At 42.5% G+C, this 27,458-nt stretch overlaps 1 protein-coding gene across 5 annotated transcripts; it reads left to right on the plus strand.

Moving 5' to 3' along the window:
- The first annotated feature begins 5,746 nt into the window (after positions 1 to 5,746).
- SKIL (SKI like proto-oncogene) lies at positions 5,747 to 26,567 on the plus strand. 5 transcript variants are annotated; one of them, XM_068144983.1, is made up of 8 exons: positions 5,747 to 5,895; positions 6,636 to 6,781; positions 7,455 to 8,563; positions 13,298 to 13,398; positions 14,953 to 15,191; positions 16,107 to 16,348; positions 17,710 to 17,934; positions 21,307 to 26,567. In XM_068144983.1, exons 2-8 carry the CDS (start codon positions 6,691 to 6,693, stop codon positions 21,466 to 21,468), a joined length of 2,169 nt encoding a protein of 722 aa, XP_068001084.1. In that variant the 5' UTR covers positions 5,747 to 5,895; positions 6,636 to 6,690; the 3' UTR covers positions 21,469 to 26,567. The 5 variants fall into 5 exon arrangements, with proteins under 5 accessions (XP_068001084.1, XP_068001085.1, XP_068001083.1 ...); XM_068144984.1 differs by having other exon boundaries at positions 5,747 to 5,860; XM_068144982.1 differs by having other exon boundaries at positions 5,747 to 5,855.
- The last annotated feature ends 891 nt before the right edge of the window (positions 26,568 to 27,458 follow it).

Raw genomic sequence — 27,458 nt, forward strand, 5'->3', positions numbered from 1 at the left:
TAAAATCATCTCTTTGTGCTTTACCCAGTTACAGATCTTACAGTGTCTCTCATACAGTATCTTAATTGTATTGCTTAATCTGTCACAGCAGGTGGCTTCACAAGAGTATTAAGTATTACAGCCTAACATAAAAAAACCAGCCACTGAAGTGATTTTTTTTTTTCTTTAAAAGGCAGAGCTAGTATCTCCAAAGAAGAAAACACACAGTTGTTGTTCTCTGTTTAGTATTTAATCCTACCCTTTAGCATCCCTAGAGACTATGCATGTGAAAAGTTTTCAAGCGTCCTTTGGTCATAAATGCACAACTTGAACCTTATCCGTAGAATTATAGAATGGTTTGGGTTGGGAGGGACCTTTAAAGGTCACCCAATCTACCCTTCCTGCAGTGAGCAGGGACATCTTCAATTAGAGCAGGTTGCTCAGAGTCCCAGACAACTTGACCTGGAATGGTTGCAGAAATGGGGCCTCTGACACCTCTCTGGGCAACCTGGGCCAGTGTTTCACCACCCTCATTGTAAAAACCTTTTCCTGGTATCTAGTCTAAATCCCCCCTCTTTTCATTTCAAACCATCACCCTGTGTTCTGTCATAACAGGCCCTGCTAAAAAGTCTGTCCACAGCTTTCTTACAGGCTCCTTTAAGTACAGAAAGGCTACAAAAAGTCTACAGGCTGAACAACCCCAACTCCCTGAGCTTGTCCTCATAAAACTGACAAAGTTCTCCTCACACACTTAGCAGTTCAGTTAATAACTTTGTGTCTTTGTTAACCACCTCAAGTGCAAGATCATTTTATTTTGTTTTAATGATACTTGGCACTTTGCTTTCTATGCAGTATTGTAAAGGGTTTCTTTTTCTTTATTTTAGTTTGTCTCACTTTCCCCATTCCCTGTATGCAAATGGCAGAGGGATCAACCCCAGTGACTATTGCAGATGGCCTGCAAGGAATTCAAAGGGACATTGTGGAGAGGATGGGAGTTAGTTTGGTGGGGTTTTTTTAGTAGCTTTTTTTACTTCATGGTATTTTTGTAAGTCTATGGTTCTGCCTGGGTCCTGCTTGGTAGTATTTTTGCAATATATGGAATAAAAACTGTATACTTATACGGAGCCAGTTGGTTCCCCTATACATTACATATCCCATTATTTATGATTGGTAGTAGTATTGTTGTTGTTTTAGCCAAAAATGAAACACTGTAGTCACTGTTAACTGAAAAGCAAAAAAAATTAGAACGTTTTTTAGAAGCATAAAGGCAAAAATTCTCTGCAGGCTGCCACGGTGTTAAACCTAAGGTGTGGAAAGCAGGCAGTGGAGGTGCTATTTGTGAACTGTATTTTCAGATGACCTTAAATGTTAATTTTCTGAGCTTTGGAAGAGCTTCAGCATTTCTTGAAATTTCAGAGGCATTTACAACAAAAGGCATGCTTCCTCAGCTCCTTCAGTGCAATTTACTGCACCTCACAATGGTCTAACTCAGGTTTTAGTTGCACAGTGTCTTTGGAACAGCTTTTCACGGTCTGCAGCAGAAGTTGTAGGCAGAGTTAACATCTTTTTTTAGACAATCTTCTACCTCCAAACTTTGTCTAACGTTGCCTGATTGCTGTAGCTCTATAGCAACACCATCATTACAGCACAATAGTTACCAGCATTCACAACCTGAAATGGAAAATGTGCAGCAGAACTTGGGGGGAAAAAAACCTCATTTTAAACAATGCCACCAAGTTCCTAAGCTTCCATTAGTAGGTCTAATAAAAGATCTAATATCTGCCTACATATGCTGCTTTCCTTGCATCCATCCATCTGTCCAGCTCTGCTGATACAGACCTTGCATTTTCTTCAGCAAATGTAAAGCAGAAATATGCCATAGTGTGTTTGTTGTTTGGTGGTGTGTGTTTGTTTGTTTGTTCATTTTTGGGTTTGGTATGGTTTGTTTTTTTTAAGATACTATTTTTATCAGACCCTAATTCCTGGAGGGTAGAGAAGAGAGGAATGTCCAGACTGTCTGGACAGTTTTATTACAGCTCTATGTCTTACAGGATCAGTTCCAACAACTGGTGGATATAGGAACCCTGTTTCCCTCTGCAGTATTGTTGCTGCTTTTAAGCAAACCTTGTATCTGCTTAGTAAGTTGAGTTCCTAACAAACGTGGTTACTTTTCCACAAAGTCCTACCCTCAGACATTGGGGGGTTGGCCTCTTATAGCAAGTGACAGCATAAGGAAAAATGGCCTCAAGTTGCATTTAGCCTGGATATTAGAAAAGAAATTCTTCACTGAAAGAGTGGTTAAGTATTGCTTGTGGAGTCCTCATCCCTGGAGGGATTTAAAAGCTATGTGGATGTCCTGCTGAGGGATGTGGTTTAGTGGTGCACTTGGCAGTGTTAATGGTTAGACTCAGTGATCTTGGAGGTCTTTTCCAAACATAATGATTTTATGATTCTGTGATTTTATTGCAGAAGAACAAGTAATTACAATTCAGACAGACAACTGAGATCACAGACAAATGCACTCCTGTGTGTTCTCCCTCATTCTTCTCAGTGTCCTTGCCCTGTGCCAAAGCAGTTTGCATTTTCCTGATAGCAATTGTACTCCAGCAACTGCTTTGCCTCATTGTTTGTTTAGCTGTAAATGGAGGAATAATACCAATATTTATAAGATCCTGCTGCAGCATCATTACACGAAGCAATCCTCTTTTCTGTCCAAGGCTGGAAATGCTGCAGAAGCATTTGATGTAGCAGCCAGAGTGAGACGACGCTTGCACAGCGCTGTGTAATTGTGTTGCTGCAGGCTAAGGAACAGCATTTATGAGAAGCACCAGGGTACTGCTCCACAGTGCTGGAATTATTCAAACGTGTTTATAATGCTTCCCTGCCCAAGCAGAGCAGACAAGCCTAGATATTAAACTACATATTGAAGCAGAATGACCAGTGTTTATTGAATGCTGTGTGTTGCTGAACTGGATCAAGTGCTGTTGGATGCAAAGATGAACCAAGAGCAGTTTATGGTCCAACCTCCATAAAATTTCCTGAAATACATAGATCTTATTTATGGTGAATCTCAGGTAGAGAGGTGTCAGTCCTGATTATCCTTTAGGTATGTGGAATTCAGCTCACATGTAGAGCCTGATGGATTTGTATCTGTATGTTTCAGCTGTGGGACTGCTGCTCTGGAGGGGTTACCCAGATGAAGTCTGGTTTAAGTTAGAAAGTAGGAGGGTAAATGTAAGTAAGGACAAATACCCTCCTCCTATGGTAGTTACTGAAGTAAATACTCCCTGAGGAAAGGCTCAGTCGGTCTTTAGTGATTTAAAATATAAATATAAAAAAGGAGAACCCAAATGAGGATGGACCAAAACCATATAGTAGATTATTAAAGGGGAAGGGGGGAGGGGGGGGGGAGGGAAGAGGGGAGAGTGGATTGCATTCCTCCAATACTTGTGTTCCTCCCCACTATTAACTCCAGTTTTTGGGAAGCTTTTATCTCTGCTTTGGCCCATATGGAATGGAGGGATTTATGCCTTCCCTTCCTTCTCTGTTCTTTTTAGCCTGTGAAAAATTATGTTTTTCTACAGGCATTCTATGAAATGTCTGTTTCAAACAGCTGCAAGAAAGAGCAGAGTTGATTTCAAGTAATTTGGAGGTTTACATCCCTCAACCAAATTAAGGCTTTTTTTGGGTACCCCTTTGTAGGAAAGCTGCCTGCCCGAGGGTGCTGCAATATGGCAACAGTAAAACAATGATCCTTGTTACAGCACCTTCAGCTGAACATAAAAATTGAGGTCGTGCTCTATTTCAGTTTTATTTACCTTCATCTGTTCCTGAATTCTTTAATAATAGAAAAGTCAATTGGTTTTCTTTAGGTTTGAAAAATAAATAAATAACATACAACCATTATTGTGTTTGCCCCCAGAGAGTTATCATTAAAAGCCCAGGCACTGCTATTAATACAGCATTCTAAACCCTAATCTACTACTTAAGCTGTCAGCAATTTTATTTGCAATAAAAAGCACCACGGGTCCCAAAGATTGCACTTGCTGGTGTGCAAATATGGAGTAGGATAGCTCCTACTTACAGACGTGATAGCAACAAGGACAAAACCTGCATGCAAAACAATCTCAAATCATGCCTTGCCCAGGAGGAAATGTTGCAAGATGCCGTTGGTAGATATTGTAGCTGATGTGCTGGTTTAAAAGTGAGTTGCAAGGTGACTGGTGAAGCAGCTTTGCAGTTGTTCTCAAGGGCCCGTCCATCGGTAAACCCTGGAGGAAATCTGAGTGTAATGGAGGTGTGGTCAAGGATTAAAGCGCATCGAGCCCCTCGGTTGATCAGCTGCTCAGCAGTGAGGCGGGTTTTGTTTGCTCCACGCTAATCCTACTGCCGTGGCGTTAGGGGATGACACGGAAGGGAGCACGCTCACTGTGGCCAGTGCTAAGCGGTGCCGGGTGGTTGTACAACTGCCCCATTTTCTTGTGGTATGCTTTTATGTTCATGTTACATAAACCCACATAACTGTACAGGAGGAAAGGCAGTGGCAAACTGGATTGTGCCTTAGTCTCAGCTGAAGCACTGTTACAAAGAAGGTGTAAACCAAAAAAGCTTTGGGCTCCTTGCAACCAGAAGAAACTTACAGTACATAAACTGATTGTCCAAGGTCTAAACAGTCCTTGAAGAGCATCTTCAGCTTCCAGCAGCAAGCCTGAAACAGGAGAAGCCCTTCAAGTGAGCTCTCCACAGAACTGATGGCACTGCTTCCCAGACAGTCTCTGTGACAATCTTTGAGATCTTTCCCTTCACTTTGGTATCTCCTCGGTACTGCTGCCAAACAATGAGCCTGCCACTGAAGGAGAGACGTGTGAAACCTTCCTTTGGGGACAGACAACATCATGCTCGCTCACTTCCCAGTATATCCCTCTCTCCCAGCAGTGGGGATGTCCAAGCAGGGCCCACCTTGCACGGGAAACCTCACTGGGACATGAGGGAATGTCATGGAGGGACCCTTACTGCCTGGCCCGTGCTCAGGGCCAGTCAATGAGGGTAACTGAAGGACTCTCGCAAAGGGACAGTCACTGAGTGTCGTTGAGGGACCATCACTGAGGGGCACTCCAAACAAGGGAAGGTCATTGAGGGATCCTCGCTGAGAGATAGTGACTGACAGCCACAGTTTCTGACGGACAATTACTGAGGGCCTCTCGCTGCTGCGGACCTCTCGCTGCTGGCTGCCGCGCTTCAGGGCAGCAGTCCGCCTGACAGCTCCCAGACAGCGCCGGGGCCTGCTCCCCCCTTCTCCTCTGCTCTCCCGTCTTGGCTGCCGCCAGCGCTCCCGCTCAGCTCCTTCTCCCTTTCTGCCATAGCTGCCCTCATCTCCTTCCCCCAGCCCAGCCCGCCTCCGGGCCCTCAGCGCGTAGCCGCCTCCAAGTACCGGCGCCACCCGGGCGCTCCCCGCCGTCTCTCCCCACGTCCTTAACAGCGGGGACAGCGGCAGGGTGGCCTGGGGCTGGGTTTGACCGGAGAGGCGGCGGGAGGACGAGCAGAAAAAACACTTTTTCCTTTTCATTTTCCCATGGGTTATTATCCCCCACCCCCTTTTCCTGTCGGGGGGGGGAGCTGGGCTGGGGGAGGGTTTCCCGGCGCTGAAGCGGCGGCGGGCGGGGGAGGGGCGGCCGCTCCCGCCGCTGCCCCAGACAGTGGGGCGGGGCTGCGGCGGCGGCGCGCGCCGCCGGCGGGTTCGTGCCCGCGCGCCGCCGCCGCCGCCGTCTCCGTGGCTGTCTCCGGCCGCCGCCGTCTCCGCAGTGAGGTCACGGGTGGGCGGTGCGTACGCGGCGGCTGTTCCGCTCCTCGGGCTGCCGAAGCCCCCGCGGCGTCGGGTGAGGTGCTGGAGGGAGTTAGTTACCGGGGGACTTACCGGTTCGTGAGGGGGACGGGGCGCGGCCGGCCCCATAGTGGGGGATGGGACAGGAACGCCGGGTTGGGGGGGGGGGGGAACTGGGGCTGAACAGGGGGAGGGGCGCGCCAGCCCCGGGGGGAGGGTGGGAGCGGCGGCGGACTGGGGGAAGGGGGGTGCGGGCAGCCGTAGGGCGGGGGTGGCGGCGGCGGCGGGGAGAGGGGGACGAGAAGGGACTGAGGCGGTGGAGCGCCTCGGGTAGGGCGGGCTGCGTTCCCAGGGAGCCGGACAGGGCGGAGGGACGGGACCGGCGACGGCGGGCACGGGAGGGGGCGGGGGCGAGCCTGCCCGGAGCGGTGCCGGCGGGGCTGAGGTGAGTCACGGTGCAGGAGGGAGAAGGGAGTGGGTGCGAGCGGCGGGATGCGGCTTCCCGGGCCCTTCCGGGAAGAGGGTGCGGGGGCTTGGTGCCGCTTCTCGGGCGGAGGGGATGGAGGAAAGCTTCGTCCTCCCGGGGTGTGCACGCCGTGGGAGAGCCGCGCCGGCCCCCCTCCTCCTGCCCGCCCGCGGCTCGCCGGGCGGCGAATGCAGCGCTTCGGGAGCTGTCTGCTGCTGCTGCCAGCTTCCCCCATCTGCCAGGGCTTGTCATGGGGCTTACGGCTTTGCAGGAGAGCTCTCTGCGCGCTGGCGTTTCGTAATTAATTGAGAAATGTAGCAAACTCACGTTCTGGGGTGGCTTATGGCTGGTCTCTTTCTGTTTTCACAGGTTATCTGGAGAGACCTCCAGAACTCTCTGTTAGCGCAAGGCATGAGTCTAGCCGATGACCTGGACCTTACCCCTGTTGCTAATAACTCGGGGTGGGAAAATTCTTACACACACCAGTGACATCTGTCCGAAAGGTGACTCTCGGGGTACGTTTGGGGTTTTTTTTTGCTGGCGATCGGGATCAGCCCTTAATTTAAGCATTCATTTGTGAACTGCCATAGTAACTCTTCCGATGGTGGCGAAATCACAGAAGTTGGCAGCGCAATAAAGCAAGCCTTTAAGATTGTGTTTGATCTCCGAGAACTGAAAGCACTGAATCAAATTTTCATACAACTTAAACTCTGCCTTGGATCAGTTGCAGTAAGATCAGTGTTCTTTACACTGAGACCGTTTCTGCTATTTTAATATTTAAATAGAGACTTACTTGAACAGACAATCTATTTTTTAAAGGTAAAGCAAAATCATCAAGGATGGACACTGTCTCTTTTTTTACTGAATTGCTGTATTATGTAAAATGGTAGGGTATGAAGAAAAGCCTTTTGTATACCTACTGGTTTTTATACTAGGAAGTTGAGCAAACAACTAAAAGAAAAACTTCTGTAACCTCTCCAGTAATTTTATGGTATTACTTGCAAAATGGTTTGCAGATTTTACTATTGGAGGCTTGAAGAAGTAACATTGTACTGAAAAGAGTGCAAACCTGGGTGTACCTGAGGTAACCAAGGTCACTTGAAATTGTTTTGGGTGTTTTTTTTTTTGTATGAACAAGCAAGAAAATGCACATTCAAGACTGACTTAATTAACGTTTCTGGTGTTTAGCAATGGAGAGCCCACAGATTAATTTCCCCCTGGGTCTAGTTTCGGACCAAAAAAGGAGCGGGATCGAAGAAGATGGGAGCCCGCCATTAAAAAAAGCAATGACAGAAATGCATGTGAACAGCAAAGTACGAGTTGTAATAAACAAATTGCCAACAATTAAGAAGGAAAACTTGGATGAATATGATGAAACTCCTGCAGAGGCTGATGGGGAAACTGCCAAGCCAAACAGCGCTTCGCTATCTGAGCCTTTGAATTTAAATCCAGGTTTGAAACACACGTTGGCACAGTTCCACCTGAGCAGCCAGAGTTCACTGGGTGGACCAGCAGCTTTTTCAGCTCGTTATTCCCAGGAAAGTATGTCACCCACTGTTTTCTTGCCTCTTCCATCACCACAAATACTCTCTGGCCCGCTGCTCATTCCTCCGGACAGCTCCACAGAACTCACCCAGACTATACTGGAGGGGGAATCGATCTCCTGTTTTAAAGTGGGAGGAGAAAAAAGACTTTGCCTGCCTCAAGTGTTGAATTCGGTTCTCCGAGACTTTTCATTGCAACAGATCAACACAGTGTGTGATGAACTGTATATTTACTGCTCAAGGTGCACTTCTGACCAGCTTCATATTCTGAAGGTTTTGGGAATTCTTCCATTTAACGCTCCGTCCTGTGGTCTAATTACACTGACTGATGCTCAGAGACTATGCAATGCTTTACTACGTCCTCGCACTTTTCCTCAAAACGGCAGTTTCCTCCCTGGTAAGAACACCTTGGCCCAATTGAAAGAGACTGGCAGTGCCTTTGAAGTAGAGCATGAATGCCTGGGCAAGTGCCAGGGATTGTTTGCACCTCAGTTCTACCTTGCACCGGATGACCCCTGTATCCAGTGTTTAGAGTGCTATGGGATGTTCTCCCCCCAGACGTTTGTGATGCATTCACACAGATCCCCGGACAAGAGGACCTGCCACTGGGGGTTTGAATCAGCCAAGTGGCACTGCTACCTGCATATTAACCAAAAATACTTGGGAACGTCAGAGGAGCGGGAACTGAAGCATCTCTTGGAGGAAATGAAGGAGAAGTTTAGCGAGAAAAATCAGAAAAGAACTCGGTCCAAAGTAAGTTCACCTCCTCTTGTAAAACTCTCAGGTCTGTGCTCACACATAAATCCTTGTTTGGCAAGGGCATTGCTTGCCTTTTGTAAATGGCAATGCTTGTCAAATCAAGCCTAAGTTGAATTTGTGAGAGAGTTTCACCATGGAAAGGTATTTCTCATTTAAAAGGTGCAGTAATCTCTTTCCTCTTCGGGCTGCAAGTAGCTCCATTCGAGCTGGTTTGGCTTTGTTGGTTCTTGTTCTGTTCTAAGGTATGCAGTCTCTGGAAAATTCAGAGCTATTGTTGAAATTTTCATTCTCCTCTTTGACCTTTCAGGATGTTTTTATGCAGTGTGTGTTGCAGCAGCTGAGCAAAGCAGAAAGGAGCTTGAAAATCAAGTATTACAAATTAATTCTTCATCTGTTGGTTTTACTCCAGGGTACTCATGTGTGGGGGTATGGCCACCTGCCTTGCTGACCACCCATCGTATGACTTTGCTTGTAGGGTAATGGTGCCTTGATAACTGGCTGCTCAGAAGCCCCAAGTCAGCTTGTTCAGCAACTGCTTTCTGTTTAAGCCAGTTGTATAGAGAAATATGCCAAGAAGAGAGGGGGTTTTAAGCAGCCCAAGTAATGAGCTGTAGGCCGGTATCTTGACAATGGTTAATAATAGCTGTTGGATTTTTTCCTAAAATACTGCTGCAAGTCTGCACTGTCCTTCAAAAATACAGAGCTTATTCTTCCCTTAGAGAGCTTCTACTTTAAATAATAAGGCAAGCATCAGATAAATGTTGAACATCATAGATGTTTTCATGTTATGAATGTAGATTTTGGGGGTATAATTTAAACACAAGCAGTTTTAAAATGGTCCCTGTCCCATGACTGTGTTTATTTTCAGTGTGTTTGGCATTTCTGTGTCTGTTTGATGGCTTGCTGCCTTGATTATAGATCCATTTTGCCTGTGGTGGATTTCAAACTAGCAGCAGAAGCATTCCAGATGGTTGAGCACCAAAAGGTTTGCTGTAGGTTGATACCTTTCAGTATAAACTTCTGAAGAGTAGGTGTTGCAGAAGGGCTTACTGTCCTAGCAGGTATTTGTACAGTTGTGCCAGTCAGTAGTAAGGGATTTTAGCAGAAAGTCTGCAGTATGACTGCTTTTTTTTCCACGTGCTGAATTACTTGAAGATGCAGGTAAATTCATAGCAAGGAGACTGCTTTTCATCAGACAAAGGCTTGTTAATCTTTATCCTGGCAATGCCAGCGCCGGTAATAAACCATTGGAGGATACATCAGTGGAAATAGTCTTCCATATTCATACCTAAAAATACTGCTTCCCTTTTCACAGTAGCAGATTTCAGACCACAAGGTCTTTCAGTTTCATGTGTACAGATGAAAAAAAAACCCATCTGAAATTAGCAGTAACAGTGCAAATAAAATAGAAAAACTTTCTGGAGTCTTCTATTGCAGAGCTGTGGAGTTCTGTCTTACAGAGCAGCAGATGAAATCACAGTGAGAGAGCAACTGAACACTTGAACAAAGATAAAATGGTGGGGGAGGGTTCTTTTTCCTTTTTTTTTCCCTCTCTTGTCTCATGGATATTCATCTGGGGAGTACAAAAGACTGGAAGAGTTTAATGGGGGAGTGTGGGAGCACAGCTTGTTTCCTTGTCCTTGAGAAGCTTGGACTGCTTCAGTTGTCTTTGCCTCATTTCTGTGGTGTGAGAGACATGGAGGTGATTCCCTTATCTTACGCTCCTAGGGAAATCTATTTGCAGGTTGCTGTCCTGTCACCTTCTTGCCACCTTTGCTGAGTCAGTCCTCAGAAGTGCAGACGCATCTTTAAGGTTATCTTGGAGGGCCCAGCAAGAACAGTTGCCCTTGGCTAGGTCTTTGTCCATCCAGTAATAATAAATCACTAATTAAATCCCATAGTCTTTGGAGCATCCTGGATCCTGTGCCTTGCCTTTCTCCGCAGCATTTCACTCTGAGTTTATTCACCTCACAGTGCAAATACACTTTTGCTTTCTGTATTTTCAGAGCAGACAGGGCAGTCACAAGGTTAATTCCTTTCTGTTCCCTGTGCTGATAAGAAAGCTATAAGCTGTGTGTTTGACTGTCACCGAGTTTCTCATTTTCTGTGGAGTTCTAGACTGCGGTGTAACATCCACCTGCTCTTCATGGAACAGCTGTCACTAAGTCTCTGCTGATCCCTGCGCTGTCAGATTCTCCTTCCCTTTGACTTTGCGACAGTTTCTGATAAGCTCTCTGCACTAAAACTTTGTCTTGTTTCTCAGACCAGTTCCTTGAGGTTATCACTGCCTGTGGGGATAAGCTTGCAGTGAGAAGAGTTAACACAGCTTCTGAGTGTTTCCATAAATCCCATTCCCTGCTAAAACTACTGCTTTAATGATTAGGCTGAAGCCACTACTTACCTTCTGTTCCTTCTCCTTAAAGGACAGTTTTGTACAACCAGCTTTACAAGAAAAATAAGATGTTTTTCATGTAGCCCTTCCAAGCAGCTTAGCTAGAAGTCACTCAATTCACTGTGGAGATGTTGTTTTTACAGAATTATTTAAGAGCATTTAGACTAAAGAGATTTGTCAGGTAATGAAATACATATATATGGAATTAGATGCTTTTTTATCTCTGTTAAACTAGATAATGAGGAAGGAATTGTGTTAGAAGAAGGCTTTGTGTCTGTTTACAATAACCTTTCATATTCTTTCCTAAGTAAAGATTCAATAGCAAGTTATGTCATAATTTATTTGCAAAATGCACACTCATGGGTAGACACTGCAGTTGGTTTCCATTTGAAGTATATGAGAGTGTGAAAATCTGACCCTGTCCCTGACAGATAATTTCACCTGTCAATATGTAAACATTACAATAGAAGTCCTAAAACATGGGCACAATGTGACTCAGAAGTGAGAATTGGATTACTGTGTACTAGCTGTAATGTAAGTAGAATAATGTATGTACATTATTGAAATTATTAGAGTCATCTGAATAGGTAGAAGAAAAACCTTGGCAGGTGTCAGGATGAGGCTGCTTTTCTGGAGATTATTTGCTGTATTTCAAATCCTTATTATTTAAATGCTTGATTATGAATTTACTCCGCTGGAGCTTAGCTTCCTTCCACCCTCCCTCCTTTCTTTCTCTATTGGCACTGCAGGGGTGGAGTTCAATTTCAGTTTCATTCTTAGAGCTGAATTTAGTGGGCTGAGAGTTTTTACCAGAACGCTGTAGATGAGATGTGGTCTTTTCTCATGGTCAAGTGGCATTTGGTTCTGCAGACCTTGGTGCAAGCCACACGTGTAATTGACTTGCTCTCTCCTGTGCCAGAGATTAAGTTCTATGACAGTTTATTTGGAGGTGTATAAATATAAACTTTTCTGATGTGTATCTTGTACACAAGACACTGTGAAGATGTTAGAATGCTAGAAGAAGCTTTTGGTGCAATAGGATTTATTTTTTTTCTTTCATTTTAACTTTATAGGTTTGTGGGGGGGTTTTGTCATTGAGCAGCTTTCCCTAGGTACTGAGTCTGTTTGGAATGGTGGTAGCTTTAATCCTAGCAGCCTGTGTGGTGCTGTGCTCTGGATTTGTGGCTACAGTGTTACACACCAAAGCTCTGGCTGCTGCTGAACTGTGTGTGGGCAGCGTCAGTGCTTTCTCTGTTTTGTGCTCAGCCCCTGCAGTGAGCAGCCTGGGGGGTGGGCAAGAGACTGGCAGGGTCCAAAGAGAGACTCTGTGCAATATAATGCCATACTCAGCACTAGAAGTTGGGATAGAAGGCGAAGAATGGGGGGGGTTGGCATCTAAGGTAGACATCATTCAAAGACTGGCTGGGCATCAGTGTGCCTGTGGGTGGTAATGAGCAATATCCTTTGCTTCACTTGGTTTTTGTTGGTTTGTTGTGTTTTTCCCCCCTCCCCCTTTCCTTCACCTATTAAACTATTTTTATCTTGACATAGGAACTTTCTAGCCTTTGTCCTCATCCCACTAGTGGGGGTGGTGAGGGAGCATCTGCATGGGTGCTCAGCTGCTGGCTTGGGTCAACCCACTACACCTTTCCCAAAAGCCTGCTTCCCAAGGCTATTTAAATGCAACAAAATTAAGGAACAATTTCTTAGCTGTGAGTCTTGTTTCAATGCATAACAAGTCACTGTTCACTTGAAATGAGTAGTAACTTTGCAGTGGAGCAGGAAGTATCACCAGTGAGTGACTAAAGTGATATCTTGAGAGAAACAGAACAGGAATTGCTGTCCAAGTACAAAATGCACAGGGGTTTTTGTAGGATGATGTATTCTGGTTGTATTTGTTACTGCACAGGGGATGGAGTTGTTGTGTCACTGCAGCAGCTCTGCCTGCTTCTGTAATAAAAAATTGTGACAGCTGAAGGAATTGTGTCTCTGCAACACCAGGAATTGTTCCATTTTATTCACAGGTTTTATTTTGTAATAAAGTATCTGGCAGGTGCTTACTGTGATGTGGGTACTTTATTGCAAAAGGCTCCTACAACCTTTTGGGAGTCCTGGTTTCTGGTTTTTTTTGTTTCTCCCAAACATTTTTAGCATGCCTCTGGCGGAGTTCTGGAAACTCAGCAGAGCTTTTATATGGGCTTGTAAAGAGATTTTCTTTTAATTTCCTCCCTACTTTGTCTGGTGTGTATGTAGAAATGGTGTAAATACCATTCCCCTAAGGAGAGTAAATAACATGTACACCTCTACCAGTTACCCATTCCTTTTCTTTCCTTCAGGCAGATTCACAGCAGCAGAGCCTGGAATTACCACAGTGGTATCCAGTTATAAAGCAAGAAGCAGAAACTGATCCTCAACCACCCTCCTTTTTCCATCCCAGGTAAATTAATTTCCTGTGTAGGACTGTAACAGGTGCTGGTATGTATAGATGTTTACATGTTTTTTGGTTATTTAAGGATAATTTAAACTGAACTGAAATAAATAAATAAAATTTGCAGCCCTAAGTTGTTGGAAGAGCTCTAAGGAATTGGACAGGAATAGCTGAACCCTAACTCTGTATCCATTTCATAGTGTAAATACTGATGAACTTAGGAGTGGGGTTTGGTGCAGACTCCAGCTGTAATCTGTGAGTGTTCTTCAGTAGGCAATACAATTGAAATGTCAATTTTCCTTTTCAGAATAGAAATGACAGAGGTAGATGCATGTAGAAAGCTGCCCAGGGCTGATTTACCATGAGTGCAACTTAATTTCTTTTCATGAAAAGCCTTGTAAAAGGTGTTTGAAGGCTTTCTTCCCCACTGGAACAGTGGCTGCAGCTGAATTTTCTGTTGATGTTTCCTGGTTTAGAAACCAAGTGCATTTCCTTAGCACAGTACAGTTTGTCGTCTGCACCAACAAGGGGAAGGTGGTTTTTTCTTGACCTGTCTCTTACCCTCATCCTCCTGTGGTTATACATTTACCATATATGGGTGAGATCAGAACAACACACATGCGGCAAACTACTTCCCGTGCAAACATGAATAGTGGAACTTCTGTAGTTGTCCCTTAGTTTGCTGTTTCTGTTGGTGTCTTCCTTCAGAACTTGGAGAAGGGAGTGTGGAAGACAGTGACGTGAAGATAGCAGTGTCCAGCGTTGTGACACTCAGTATCTGACACTCTTTTCCCCTCTCTTCAAGGCAAAAGCTGAGTGAATAGTTTAGGGCAGTACAGAAAGATGCTCCCAGGAGTCCAAGAGCTGTGAAAATCCAAATGAGCATGGTGAGACATTGGAAGAGGTTGCCCAGGGTAGAAGCCCCATCCCTGGAGGGTTTTAAGGCCCGGCTGGATGTGGCTGTGAGCAACCTGATCTAGTGTGAGGTGTCCCTGCCCATGGTAGGGGGGTTGGAACTGGATGATCCTTGAGGTCACTTCCAACCCTACCAATTCTGTAATTCTATGATTCTGTGAATTGCTCAGCATATGTGGGAAAGAAGGTGCAGCAGTGGTCTCAAGCATGCTCCAGCACTGTCAGTGTACAGCTCTGCTGTTTGAAGAGTGAGAGGCTCATTCCCACTACGCTGATCACTTCCCCCCTCCTCCATTGCTAATATAAGGATTATGAAAATGCTAGGGAGTCTGGATTCCAATGGCAGTCTAATTTCACTCTTTGCATTTAAATGAGGACTTCATGTGATTTTCTGTATGATTATTTTAATCAGCCATGTTTGGGAAATCCCCTTGTTTGATAGCCTCAAAACCTTATCTAGATAATCTACTCAGGAAAGATTAAGTGGATCATTAGGGTTTCCTTCTGCATAGGAAAAATTTGCAAAGGACATGCTTGGTTTTCTTGAAAGCTTTTACAGTTTGAAATCATGTTAAATTAAACTTGCTGCTCTCTCTCATTTATTATGCCTTACCTTTCATTCTTCATTTTGCTCTTCTCCTGCTGCAGCTACTACCTTTATATGTGCGATAAAGTGGTGGCCCCAAATGTATCTCTTGCATCACAGTATAAGGACGTTGCAAAACCAGCAGTCAGAGCTTCAGAAGTAGCTAAATCCTCACCTGGACATTCAGAGAAGAAACTCAGTAGTGGAAAGCACAAAAAAGCTGCCTCTTATCCAGAGCTGTCCCTTGAAGAACAGGAAAAAATTGACTTGAAAACTGGTGTGGAGCAGCATAAACGTTTAGGTGAGTAGGGAAAATTATGTTGGGGTTTTATACCATGTAATAGGCACAAATCCAGGCTGGGTGCAGAGTGCATTGAGAGTAGCTCTGAAAAAGAGACCTAGGGTTATTGATTGAAGAGAAGCTCAACAGGAGCCAGCAGTGCACTCATGCAGCCCAGAATGAAAATCATATCCCAAGCTGCATCAAGAAGACTGTGGCTAGCAGGTCAAGAGAGGGGATTCTGCCCCTTTACTCTACTCTCGTGAGACCCTCACCTTGAATACTGCATCCAGTTCTGGTGTCCCCATCATAAGCAGGACACAGAGCTGTTAGAGCAAGTCCAGAGGAGAGCCAGAAGGATGATCCAAGGGCTGGAACACCTCTGCTACGAAGACAGACTGAGGGAGTTGGGGTTGTTCAGCCTAGAGAAGAGAAGATTCTGGGGGGACCTTATAGGTGCCTTTCAATACCTGAAGGTGTCCTACAGGAAGTCTGGAGAGGGACTTTCCATAAGAGTGTCTAGCGATAGGACAGGGGGGAATGGTTTTGAAGCTAAGGGAGAGTAGGTTTAGACTGGATCTTAGGAAGAATTTCTTCAGTATGAGGCTGGTGGGCCTCTGGAATAGGTTGTGGATGGCTTCTCCCTGGGCATATTCAAGGCCAGGCTGGATGAGGCCTTGAGCAACTGAGTCTAGTTGAGAGGCATCCCTGCCCAGAGGAGGTTGGATGGTCTCTAAGGTCCCTTTCACCTTAAGCCATTCTATGGTTCTGTGATGATTTTGAAAGCTCAACACCCATCTGGCATTTTGCCATGTCAGCTTACCAAAAATCCTTCTGACCTTTTTATAATCTTCAGGGATTTTTTTCCCCCATATTTTTCACTCTGGAAGTTTGATTTTCTGTGACTATTATGCAGTGCTTTGCTGTTCTCTGTAGATCCAGCCGTGTCAACTCGTTCTGCAAGAGGTGGGAAGTCTGAGCGTGCTTCTTCCAGAGTCACTAGAGACTCCAGCCATGTGGAAGTAGGCAGTGATGTGCGAACCTTGTCCCCCACTCTCATGAAAGACATCAGCTGTGAAGATGACAAGGGAAAAATCATGGAAGAAGTAATGAAAACCTACATCAAACAGCAAGAAAAACTGAATACTATTTTGCGGAGGAAACAGCAGCTGCAAATGGTACGGTGCCAGCCTGAGTGCTTTTCCCTTCAGACACCAGAAAACTGATGGTAGCTTGTTGGGTCTGGAATCAATATCACAGATTACAGTCATTTAGAAACACTAAAACACACAGATAATTTTTCCCTCAGCTTGAATCCAGACACTAAATCTTTAATATTCATTGTGCTCATTAGATTTGAGCATAATTGGAGTCTTTTCAGTTTGCGACTACTGTGTTCCAGCAGCACCTTCTTTTGTTTCATGGAAATAAATTAAAATGACTTCTTGCACTTCAAAATGTTTTCCAAATGCTTAAACAGTTTGACAAATGCAGTTGTAATTCCTCTAAAATCTCTCAGTTTTCAGGGCTTTAAAGATGCAGACTTCCTAGCAATTTCTAGTATTTCAGGAGTGGTCTCATCACTGCCTTACATAAAAAAAGAAAGTGAGCTTCCTGTTTCTGTTTGGTAAACCCTTGCTTTTAGGGGGATCTTAATAGTCTTGTTTAATAATGGATGACTTTAGGAGCTGGTGGTCACTTGTGATTCTTGGACTAGGGGGAATGGAATGAAGCTGGAGGTGGGGAGATTCAGGCTGGACATGAGGAGGAAGTTCTTCACCGTGAGAGTGGTGAAGCTCTGGAATGGGTTGTCCAGGGAGGTGGTTGGGGCCCTGTTCCTGGAGGTGTTTAATACCAGGCTGGATGAGGGGCTGGCCAGCCTGATCTAGTGTGGGGTGTCCCTCCCTATGGCAGTGGGGTTAGAACTAAATGATCCTTGTGGTCCCTTCCAATCCTGACTGATACTATGATACTATTTCACTTTTCTGAAGTAAGCTAAACACTGTCTTTGCTTCTTACAGTCTTAAACCAGACATAACAGTTTGTTTAACGTTAAGCTTAGAATCTCTGGGCTCAGATAGGGCCCTGGAGCTGCTACTTTTAAGTTGTTCTGCTGTTGAAGGTGAAGATGGTAGATAAGGATTAAAAAAAAAAGACTGAAAATGTAAGTGGAAGAAAAATCAGAGACATTAATCCTGTTTTCTGCTGATGCACTTCTTGCATCTTAAAAGTACATTTTAGCAAATAAATGCTTCTGCTTTCTGAGGTTCACAGCTGGAAGTTGTGAATGTTTCTGGAAGCTCCAGGTACTTGGAAGTATAAATAATTTCTCAAAAGTGAAATGCTTGCACCTAATTCCAACCTGTCATTGTGAAGTAGGTAAATACCATTATCAGGATGCTGTTATCAGCAGATAAATACGCTCTTTTTGACCTCATGGTTTCCAAGTACACATTTAAACTCAGCTCAGGTTTTTACTATTCTGGTCTGAGCACCACGGTGTATGCTCTTGTGTTGTTGGTTGTTTTTGTTTTTATAGGAAGTGGAAATGTTAAGCAATTCCAAAGCTATGAAGGAACTAACTGAAGAGCAGCAGAACTTACAAAAAGAACTTGAATGTTTGCAAACAGAGCATGCTCAAAAGATGGAAGAGTTTTATTTTGAGCAGAGAGACTTGGAGAAGAAACTGGACCAAGTGATGAAGCAAAAGTGTAGCTGTGACTCCAATTTGGAAAAAGACAAAGAAGCTGAATATGCAGCACAGGTGAGAAGGGAAAGCTCCTTTTAAAGCAAACCACATTTAGTCTGCCAGGAAATGGCAGACTCAAGCCACCTTCAGGTTTCATCTTCTCTGTGTGTTCTGATAGGACAGATGAATACCAACAGAAGTCACAGGGACAGCAGTATTTATTTCCCTGTTCCTTGACTGACACTGAGGTAGAATGCAACTCACAGAAACATACTATTGATAAAGTACTAATCTTTAAAGTCTCCTACAGGCTTATTTAAAGCAAATCACACTTTAAATCTATATAGGCTTGCCTGCCTGTGTTATAGTATTAAACATTCTTATTTTAGAGAAATAAACTACTCATCTTTTTATTCCTTTTTCTGTTAAATAAAGAATAATCCCAAAGCTCTCAACCACACTTTTGTCAGATTAGTAGCATATCTTCCTGCTCCTTGGTGGTAGGCTCTGATGAGACCCCTTTCTGTGCTCTATCAAAGTATTTGCTCAGGAGTTCTTTTGGAAATGAAAATATTTTTATCTCTCATTCCCCTCTTGGGTTCATATGCCAAAACCTATAGAGGTGGCTTGCTGTTTTTTTTCCCCCCCTTTTCTTTCTATTTCTTTCAATTCCTTTTTTTAACTTCTTTATGCTGGATGTTATTTGTGTCATTCCAAGGGGAGAAATATAGTTAATGACAAAGGGAGCCTTGGAATGCCCCTTTTCAAAATCAGTTGCAGTTATGGCTAAATTTATAGTGGTGTGTAACAGAAAACCAGTCCTCACAGGTTTTTTTAAAGTAAACAAAATCTAAACCTAAGCTCTGTAAAGCTTTGTGGTCGTTTGCTCATAGCTGTGTGTATTTCCTGTTCTTGCTGTCTCCAACTAACAAACAGGCAGTACTTGAGAGACAGGCTTTGGTGTTTTTAGGGAGTAGGGCAGAGACCAGCATCATAAATCCTTCTCATGAATTTAATTTCATGACATCCCACTCCACAGATTCCTAGCCTTTGCTGCCAGAAATAATCCTCTCTGACTAAGGCCTGATTTACTAAACATCTGGTACAAGCCCTGTTACTGCAAGTAACAACATGCTCTGTTTTATTAAGATAATCATGTATAGCATGTTTTATATGGCTTGTGCAGCTTACCTTCCTTAGAGGGTAGAAAGCATAGATTGTTCCCCAAGGAGCCTGCTTGATTGCTTCTTTTGAAGTTAGATTTTGAAAACTGAATAAATACCTTCCTCGCATGAAGGTTTTACTCTGTCATTACCTGTGTTGGTAGAGCTGTTCACAACATATAATTTGAACATTTTGCTCCCTTTATCACATCTTAGAACAGATTTTGGACCCTAGGTTGTAAGCAGAAGTACCCTTGTTAAACAAAGGTCCTGGCAACAGGTAACTTCCCCAAGCTGTGTGTACAGCATTTTGAAGAACCTTTAATCTGAGGTCTTCTTGAAGCAGTTGCCTAGGTGCTGCCCTTTCTCTCTCAGAACAGTGGGCTGGAGGGGGAAAACCTCTTTGTACCTTAAACAAAATTAATAATTTGGGATTTGCAACTTGCTTAAATGTCTGTTGTTCTTTCTATGCCTGTCTGAAGATGCACTAAGAGTCTTCTCCCCCTTTTTGACTCCTTTATTGAATTGTCTAGTTTAATTGTTGCTTTATCCTGTCAATCATAGGGTAGGGCAGTATAGCCAGTACTGGAACCTCTCCCTAGAGATGGAAATCAGGACTCAACCAGAGACCTGCTTATGTAGTGTGTGCTGCAACATGGAGGCAGTGATGTTTCCCATAGAATACTTTAGGTTGGGGAGGGACCTTAAAAAGTCATTTAATCCAACTCCCCTTCAATGAGCAGGGACATCTTCCAACTGGAGCAGGTTGCTTAGTGCCCTAGACAAGCTGACTTGAATGTTTCCAGGGCTGGGGCTTCAACCAACTCTTTGGGCAACCTGGGCCAATGTTTCATCACCCTTCTTTCTAGCTGAGTCTCCTTGCATTTAGTTTAAAACCATCACCCTTTGTCCTGTCCCGGCAGGCCCTGCTAAAATCATTGTCCTCATCTTTCCAATAGGCCCCCAGGTCTCTCAGGAGCCTTTTCTCCAGGCTGAACAACCTCAACTCTCTCAGCCTGTCCTCAGAGCAGAGAAGTTCCAGCCCTCTAATAATTTTTGTGGCCTGTGGACCCACTCCAATAAGTTCTTGTCTTTCCTGTACTGAGAACTCCAGAGCAGGTCACAGTACTCCATAAGCACCAGTTCACCTACCAAAGTAGTGGAGGCGACTTGCATTAATAGCCTGTTGATATCTAAGAACTACTTAAATATTCCTGGCTATACAAAGAACCATTTAAATATTTCTGATTATTTCAGTGGAGATGAAAGTCCAGGGAATGTTGCTTCTCTAAAATCAGCACAGCAGTTCCTTTGCCCTGTACAGCGTATAGCACTTGGCCAAGAGTTTGTGATCCTGTGCACTCCTGCTTGTTTCATTCTCATCAGCTGTCTCACTCATTTGCAGTGACATGTATGCTCACTGATGATTTAGATCAGCTAGATACCTCTCATTATAAAGGCAGATTAATTTTTTAGATTCAGTGAGGTCCTTTTCTAAGAAATAATTCCTTAAATCAGTGGTAGAGAAGGAAACTGGTTTCCAGTCTCCTCCCTGTTTTAACTACAGGTAGTACACCTATATGCATTTCAACAGCAATTTTTTCACACTTGAAAAGTTCATCAGATGTGTCCAGATGTCACTATAAAGAAGTTTTGATGACACAAGTTTGAATTTTGCTGGTTTAGTTTCTGTGTTTAAACACAAAATATTACAGAAAAAATACAGAGTGGACTCACATTTACACTGAACACACATATACACACACAAATGCACAGCTGGTTACATTCAGGATTTTCTGAATGCCATTTCTGGTTTCTTCATTTATATCAGAGAGTATCAGAAAGCAGTGTTGGTGGGTTGGCTTGTTCTACAAATGCATTCAGTCTTTGAAATAAAGAAGTAATATTATGTCAGGTAAGAGAAATGAACCTTTGAAATGAAAAAGTGCCATTTATTTGTGAAGCAAATCTGATGCAGACATCACCACATCACCTTTCATTATTGACAAGGTCTGCTGTGACAGGTCAATTATCTACACTTTAGATGCATTTAAAAGTGAGACTTCCCCATGTTTTAATTTAGTATGATGTTTGTGCACCTTTGCTTGTTGAGGTCATTTGCTAACATTGAATTGGGTAGCTGCAGAATTCTTGATGACAGTAGAAGGTGAGCTGATAAATACTGGTGAACTGAAATACCTCTGTCTGGTGGTGTCAGTGATGTCTTGAAGGGAATAATTGACATTTCCAAATAAAGCTTGCTAAAATGTGCTCTGTTTTACAGCTGGCAGAATTGAGACAGCGATTGGATCACGCAGAGGCTGATAGACAAGAGCTTCAGGATGAACTGAGGCAAGAACGAGAGGCAAGGGAAAAGTTAGAGATGATGATAAAGGAATTGAAGCTACAGATCTTGAAGTCATCAAAAAATGGGAAAGGGAAATAGAAAGTGGAAGAGGAAGCAAGACTGCGTCCTTCAAACAGGGTGTTTTGGTTTTTAATGAATTGTGAGCAGTTTCTGTGTGAGCAGAAGAAGTCTTCTCTACAGATTTCTATTTCCCAGCCAAGCCCAGATGAAGATACACATAAATATAAATAGCTAGAGATAGATAGGTAAACATTTTTAGATTTTCCTAACCAATGAAAATCTGCAGTTCTTTGTACTGGTGTTTTTCTCAAACAATGAAAAATCAGATTTAGAGTGACCAGTTTCTGTCTATTTCTAATGCAGTCTTGAGGACTCTCTACCTTTTGACACTGTCTGTTAAAATACATGTGGTGATCTTTATTTTGCTCTCAATTGCACATCCAGTTATAAAAGTACATTAAAAGCATTCTGGATTCTTCAAGGTCAAAAGTAGCTTGGGTGTCAGAGAGAATTAGGTGTTCTCAAGCTGGGGAAAGCAAAGGCAGCTTTTCATCTATAAGGTAATACTCCAAATCACCGCAGTGATAGATGATTGATCATCAGAAGTGATTTACCAGCGTGAGTTTTTGCCCATAATTTCATTGTGTGAAGTCAAGCTGATCTTCCCAGTATTGTTAACAGCTCATTTTCAGTCTAAAAGAGTTTTTAGAGCCAGCATTTAGCTTGCTTTGCTGGAAGAAGAAAACATTAAGGGTGGGGTGGGGTTTTTTTGTTTTGTAAATTAAATTTACAACTCTAATGGAATTTTGGAGGTGAAAACCAATTCACAGATTTGTTTTGGTTTTATTCTGTATAGTAGATATGAAAGAAATGCTAAGGAACAAGGCTTAAAGGTGGGGCTTTTCCTTCTGGAAACCAAGAAAGCTTGGCTTAACTGGTTTTCAGCTACAAATGCTTTGAAGAAAAACAGTATTTATTGAAAAATATATATTAGTTTCTTTAGTACCCTAAGCCTCCACGCTTTGAGCTTCTTGCCAACTTGTGATTTATTTTTTTCTTTACATAGAACAGGCCTTAACTGACATTGTGCTAATAGCTTAAAAATAATCAAACCCTGAGATATGGCACTTTGCAACTCATTTTGGTAGTCTCTGTTTCCTGAGTGGCATGGTAATGTTACCATGAGTTAAGAAATACAGCATGTTTGTTAAGCTATAACATTTGAAAATGTGTGATTGTACAGAATTGCTGTTTTATGTATATATGATGTTTTGAGTACTTCAGAAGTCTGGTTCCTAGTGGATTAACTGCATGGTTACAAAGTTGGATGAAGAAATACTTTTTGCACTTCTCTCCAAAAGGTTTGATGCAGCTGGCAGATGTTAGCTGGTGATGTCAGTGACTAGGAATATTTTAGTAGTTCTAGTATTTCGCTGCATAATTTTAACCTGCCCTTTAGCTTCTGGTTTTGAGGTACTTAGGTTTATATTTCTCTTAATAATTCAGTTAGTTTGGGATTAAACCACTAGTAAAAGCCTACTTTAATTACTGTTTTTTCCTAAACTAGTATAACTGAAAACTGTTGAGTCCTTTTTTGTTGTTGTTTTCCTCTTAGTGGTGAAACAGGGCTGACTAGCACAGAGAAAGATAAAATTGCACATAACCTTTTAAATTGTATGAGAAATGAGGTGGTAAATTAAGTGGAATCATGGGATGATTCTATTCTAGCTGTGTACAGTTTTGTTTAGGAACTCTGTGTTGTGTTTACACTGACGATTAAAGCAGGTTAGATGGGGAAAAAACATAACACTTTCTTTGTCAGTGTTGATTGGAAAAGACCCAGATTACATTTTCCCCTTCAACTCCTATTTCCAAAATTTTTGCTTTAAAAAGCAAATGAAAAAGAAGAAGCCTGTCTTTGCAGCATGGGCAGGGAGGAAAGGTGCTGGCTAAAAATTAGGCTGGTTGTTTAGGCACCACTTGCTTTAAAAACACAACCACATGTTTCGTTGTAACAACCACCAGAAGTATGGGTATAGGGAAGGTAGGCAGGAATGATGATCAGAGTATGGTTGTTAGGGAATGGATCTTGGAGTAATCCAACTTGATTGACAGAACCTATGTTGGCTTAGCTAGGTGGGCCAGTAAAAAAACCAAACCCATCCTGGGAAACTGAAAGTTTCATCCAGGTATTACTAAAGGATCAAAAGAGAACATTTCTAGTTGCTTTTCAGCATCAGTGTTTTGAACCAGACTCATTTGGTTATCAGTATAGATAAGGCCATACAGACTTGTTTGATACAACTGCAGTAACTGATTTGCCACAGTATTTAGAGCTTAGCTGTTGAATGTATGGAATCCTGATGGGATTATTGTACTAGAGTACTGTATATTCTGTTTCCATTCAGCTCTTGTCTGTCTTATGACTTCTGATATATTTCCTCTTTTGCTACTGGCTGATCTTCGGCAGTGGAGTACTGGTAGAGCCCAGGTTCCTGTGTCTCAGCCAGCACTTCAGCCACCTCAACCAGCTGTTAACTAGCTTTTACAATGCTGCTGGCCATAGTCTGTACTAATATTTTCACTGCTGCAAGAACTCCAGCAGCTACATGAAGTTGTAGCAGTTCCAGCTGCAGATAAGGCCTCTTAATTGCTTTAAAACATCTGTCTGAAAAGAAAAGCCAACCTGATAGAACATTTATTAAAATGACTTTAAAAGTAGCTTTGTAAATATTCCATTTAGTTAACCTAAAGTTAGAATTGCATTTTAAATTATTGTGACCCTCTTAAAATCCTTACCTGTTACTTTCAGGCTCTTAACATAATTTTCATATGTGTAGACTTAATTTTATACTGATTTTAAGTAATAATGTATACATAAATGTGCCATAGATTTTTGTGTGCTCACAGTCTTTGAGAGATAGTTTTTTAGTAAACTGTAAATAGCACTGTATAAGTTCTAGAACAAATACATGTTGGCCTTTTTTCCCCCACCACCTTATACTAGTTACAATGATTTATTATACAGCCTACTGTAGGAACTTGGAATGCACACTTAGGGGCTCTCACTTAAGTGCACACTTAATGGTAGAAACTAACTGTCATTAGGTCCTCACGTTTAGTCACAGCATGCTCATTTTATGTAGTGGTATTATTATTTGCTGATCTTTCAGGCAGGAAGTAATTTTCCCAGGTAGTTGTGATCCTGGGGGGTGGGGGGAATAAATCCTGACATTATCCATAATTTTGGAAGTTGGATTATTAAACACCCAGACCAAGCTCAGAAGGTGCCTAGTGCACCTTCTGGAACAAAGTTAAGCAGGATGCAAGGTGAATATTTTATTTTCTTCTGTTACTATTTTTTTTCAAAGAGACCTTCCACATGCTTTATGTACTCAAGAAGAAAATAGAAGAGAGATGAAATTAGGGAGTGAAACTCTTGTCATTTTGGCAGTCTGAAAGCTGCCTTTTTCCGGTGTAACCCTAGACGAAAGAGATGTTAATCTAAATCTCCAAACTTAAACCAAGTCTGTCGTTGAGTTTTTGTAAAGCATATGTTTGGTTTGAGTAGGTAGAGAAATGTAGTTATGTTTCACCTTCTTAAAACTGATTTTATTCTATATTTAATATATTGATAGTTTAGCTGTAAAATCATTTGTATATAGTAAAGGCATAATGCAGTTAGTGAAGTAGGAAAAGTTGAGTGGGAACATAAAGCTACTGGTGGCCTGATGGGGGAAAAACAAAAGACAAAAAAAGAAGAAGTCTTGGCCCATATTTTAGAAGTCACAATGTTTTATTCATACATTCTTGTTTTATATTGGGGGAGGGGATAGCTAGAATGTGTTATGAAATTTTGGGAAAACTTTCCTAGCATTAGTCATGAAGTTGGCCTTGAAATGCTCTCACGGTCAGCTTCCTAGAATTCACTTGTTTGTAGAGTATATATTTTGATTGTCAGTAAAGATAAACAACTTTGTATTTTTTCTGCACTTAATTCATGTAATTAATCCACACAACAGAGTTTTCTATGAAGTGAAGTCGACAGAAGATGTAATGACACCTACCTGTTAATCTCTGCTTGCAATATTTCGCTGACTTCATTCAAGCTGGCAGTGGGAAGCTGCACATTTCAGTTTTCTTTTTTGCTTGTTGCATTGGTAGAATGACTTCCACCTTGTGGAATTTTCTTTCTTGCACATTCCTGTTTCAAGAAGACATCCATTTTACATGAGTGTTGGTTGGTTGTTTTTTTTTTGATGGCACAGCCATTTTGTAGCCTGTCTCCACTCCTTTAGAAAATTGGTTCCTTTCAGGGTTAGTGGCCCAGTTGGGAAAATGCTTGAAAGCTGGATTTTAAGCACTTCATCAAGCACAGCAAAGAAATGGTAGAAAATTTTGCTCTCTGAAAATTGATGAAATGTAACAATATCAACTGAATTTTACTTCTTTTCCTCGCATCTAGATACCTCACTGAAAGGAAAGCACAGCTATACTCTATTGAAACTAATTCTAAGAAAACAACAAAAAGTTGGTCTGAAAAATATTTCCTCACCATTGTGTTGCTCTCTGTGATGGATAAAACCTGGGTTTGTGTTTTCACACTCAACTCTCCAAAGCATTCATTGATGTTGCCATGCCAGTACAGTTCCCTGCCCAGGGCAGGGGGGTTGGAACTAGATGATCCTTGTGGTCCCTTCCAACCCTGACAATTCTAGGATTCTGTGATTCTCTCCAATTACAGAAAGTAGGCTGCAAAAGAGCAGAGCCTGTGTTAGCTCAAGGCAACAGGTTGACCATTCTGAAACAAATTGTAGAAGTCTGTGGGAAAAAAAAAAAGAAAAAAACCCAACAACAAAATGATCAGTGCATTCACCAGTTTTTAATACTTTGCCAATGATGTACAGTCTTGATTGTTCACGTTGCTGTGGTTGCATTACATGACACACAAAACTGTCCTCTACCTCACGTGAGATTTAACAGATATTTTATATGGTTTTAGTAAACAAGAGGCATCTATCTGGTCACTTAGTTTACAAATTTTGAATTCTATTTATTGAAACATGACATACTGTGCTCTTAGCTTATACCTCAATTGTATTTTGTGCTGTTATCCATTTTCATGCCTTGTAAATACCTGTATAGATTGTGGATTCAGAAACAAATAAAGAACTGTAATGTCAGATCGCTTCTCTCTGTAGTATCTTGGGACACTGACTTTTAAACTTGACTTTCTGGAAGGTGTTTAAGGATGGTGCTTTGCTGTCTACAACTACCTAAAGGGAGGTCGTAGACAGGTGGGGGTTGGTCTCTTCTCCCAGGCAACCAGCACCAGAGCAAGAGGGCACAGTCTCAAGCTGCACCAGGGAAGGTTTAGGCTGGATGTTAGGAAGAAGTTCTTCATAGAAAGAGTGATTGGCCATTGGAATGCACTGTCCAGGGAGGTGGTGGAGTCACCATCTCTGGAGGTGTGTAGGAAGAGACTTGATGGGGTGCTTGGTGCCATGGTTTAGTTGATTAGATAGTGTTGGATGATAGGTTGGACTTGATCTCAAAGGTCTCTTCCAACCTGGTTCTGTTCTATTCCTATTCCCTGTTCTATTCTATTCAATTCTAGACAGTCTTCCTTGCTGTGATCACAGTAGGTTGAAAACTGATTACACTGAAAAATGCCAGCACAAATCCTTCTTGCAGGAGGTCCCCAGTTTTCTAATGATCATTGTTAGCAAAATCTGCAAGATCAATAGTCCTCCCTTACCATGACTCCACTTTCTAAAGCTTTTATAGCTCTGAGAAGGTACTGACAGTAACATTTCTCTGTATCTTGACATCGTTTGGTGTTTATATGTGTAAGTACAGCCACTTGAGTACTGGGCATGTTCTCTGGTGCAGAGCTTTTGTTGCTCCTTGACTGGGCAATGTTTGAATCATTCATACTTCTATATATTTTTGTATATATAAATAATAGCTTGTAAGGAGCAAGGTGAAAGTAACATACTGCCATCTAAAACTTGAGATTTATCAGAAGTTTAATTCAGAAATTATAGTTTCATTTGCTGATGGTAAAT

The sequence above is a fragment of the Melanerpes formicivorus genome, unplaced genomic scaffold (assembly GCF_026170545.1).
Source record: "Melanerpes formicivorus ecotype bairdi unplaced genomic scaffold, bMelFor1.0.p_v2 SCAF_12, whole genome shotgun sequence".
In the NCBI taxonomy this organism is placed as follows: Eukaryota; Metazoa; Chordata; class Aves; order Piciformes; family Picidae; genus Melanerpes; species Melanerpes formicivorus.

Excerpts from the sequence above, each read along its gene's own strand:
- SKIL (XM_068144983.1), top strand. The coding sequence starts at position 6,691 with ATGACCTGGACCTTACCCCTGTTGCTAATAACTCGGGGTGGGAAAATT. Across the intron at positions 13,399-14,952 it reads CCCTCCTTTTTCCATCCCAG|CTACTACCTTTATATGTGCG; the intron begins GTAAATTAATTT and ends CTCCTGCTGCAG. Across the intron at positions 15,192-16,106 it reads GGAGCAGCATAAACGTTTAG|ATCCAGCCGTGTCAACTCGT; the intron begins GTGAGTAGGGAA and ends TGTTCTCTGTAG.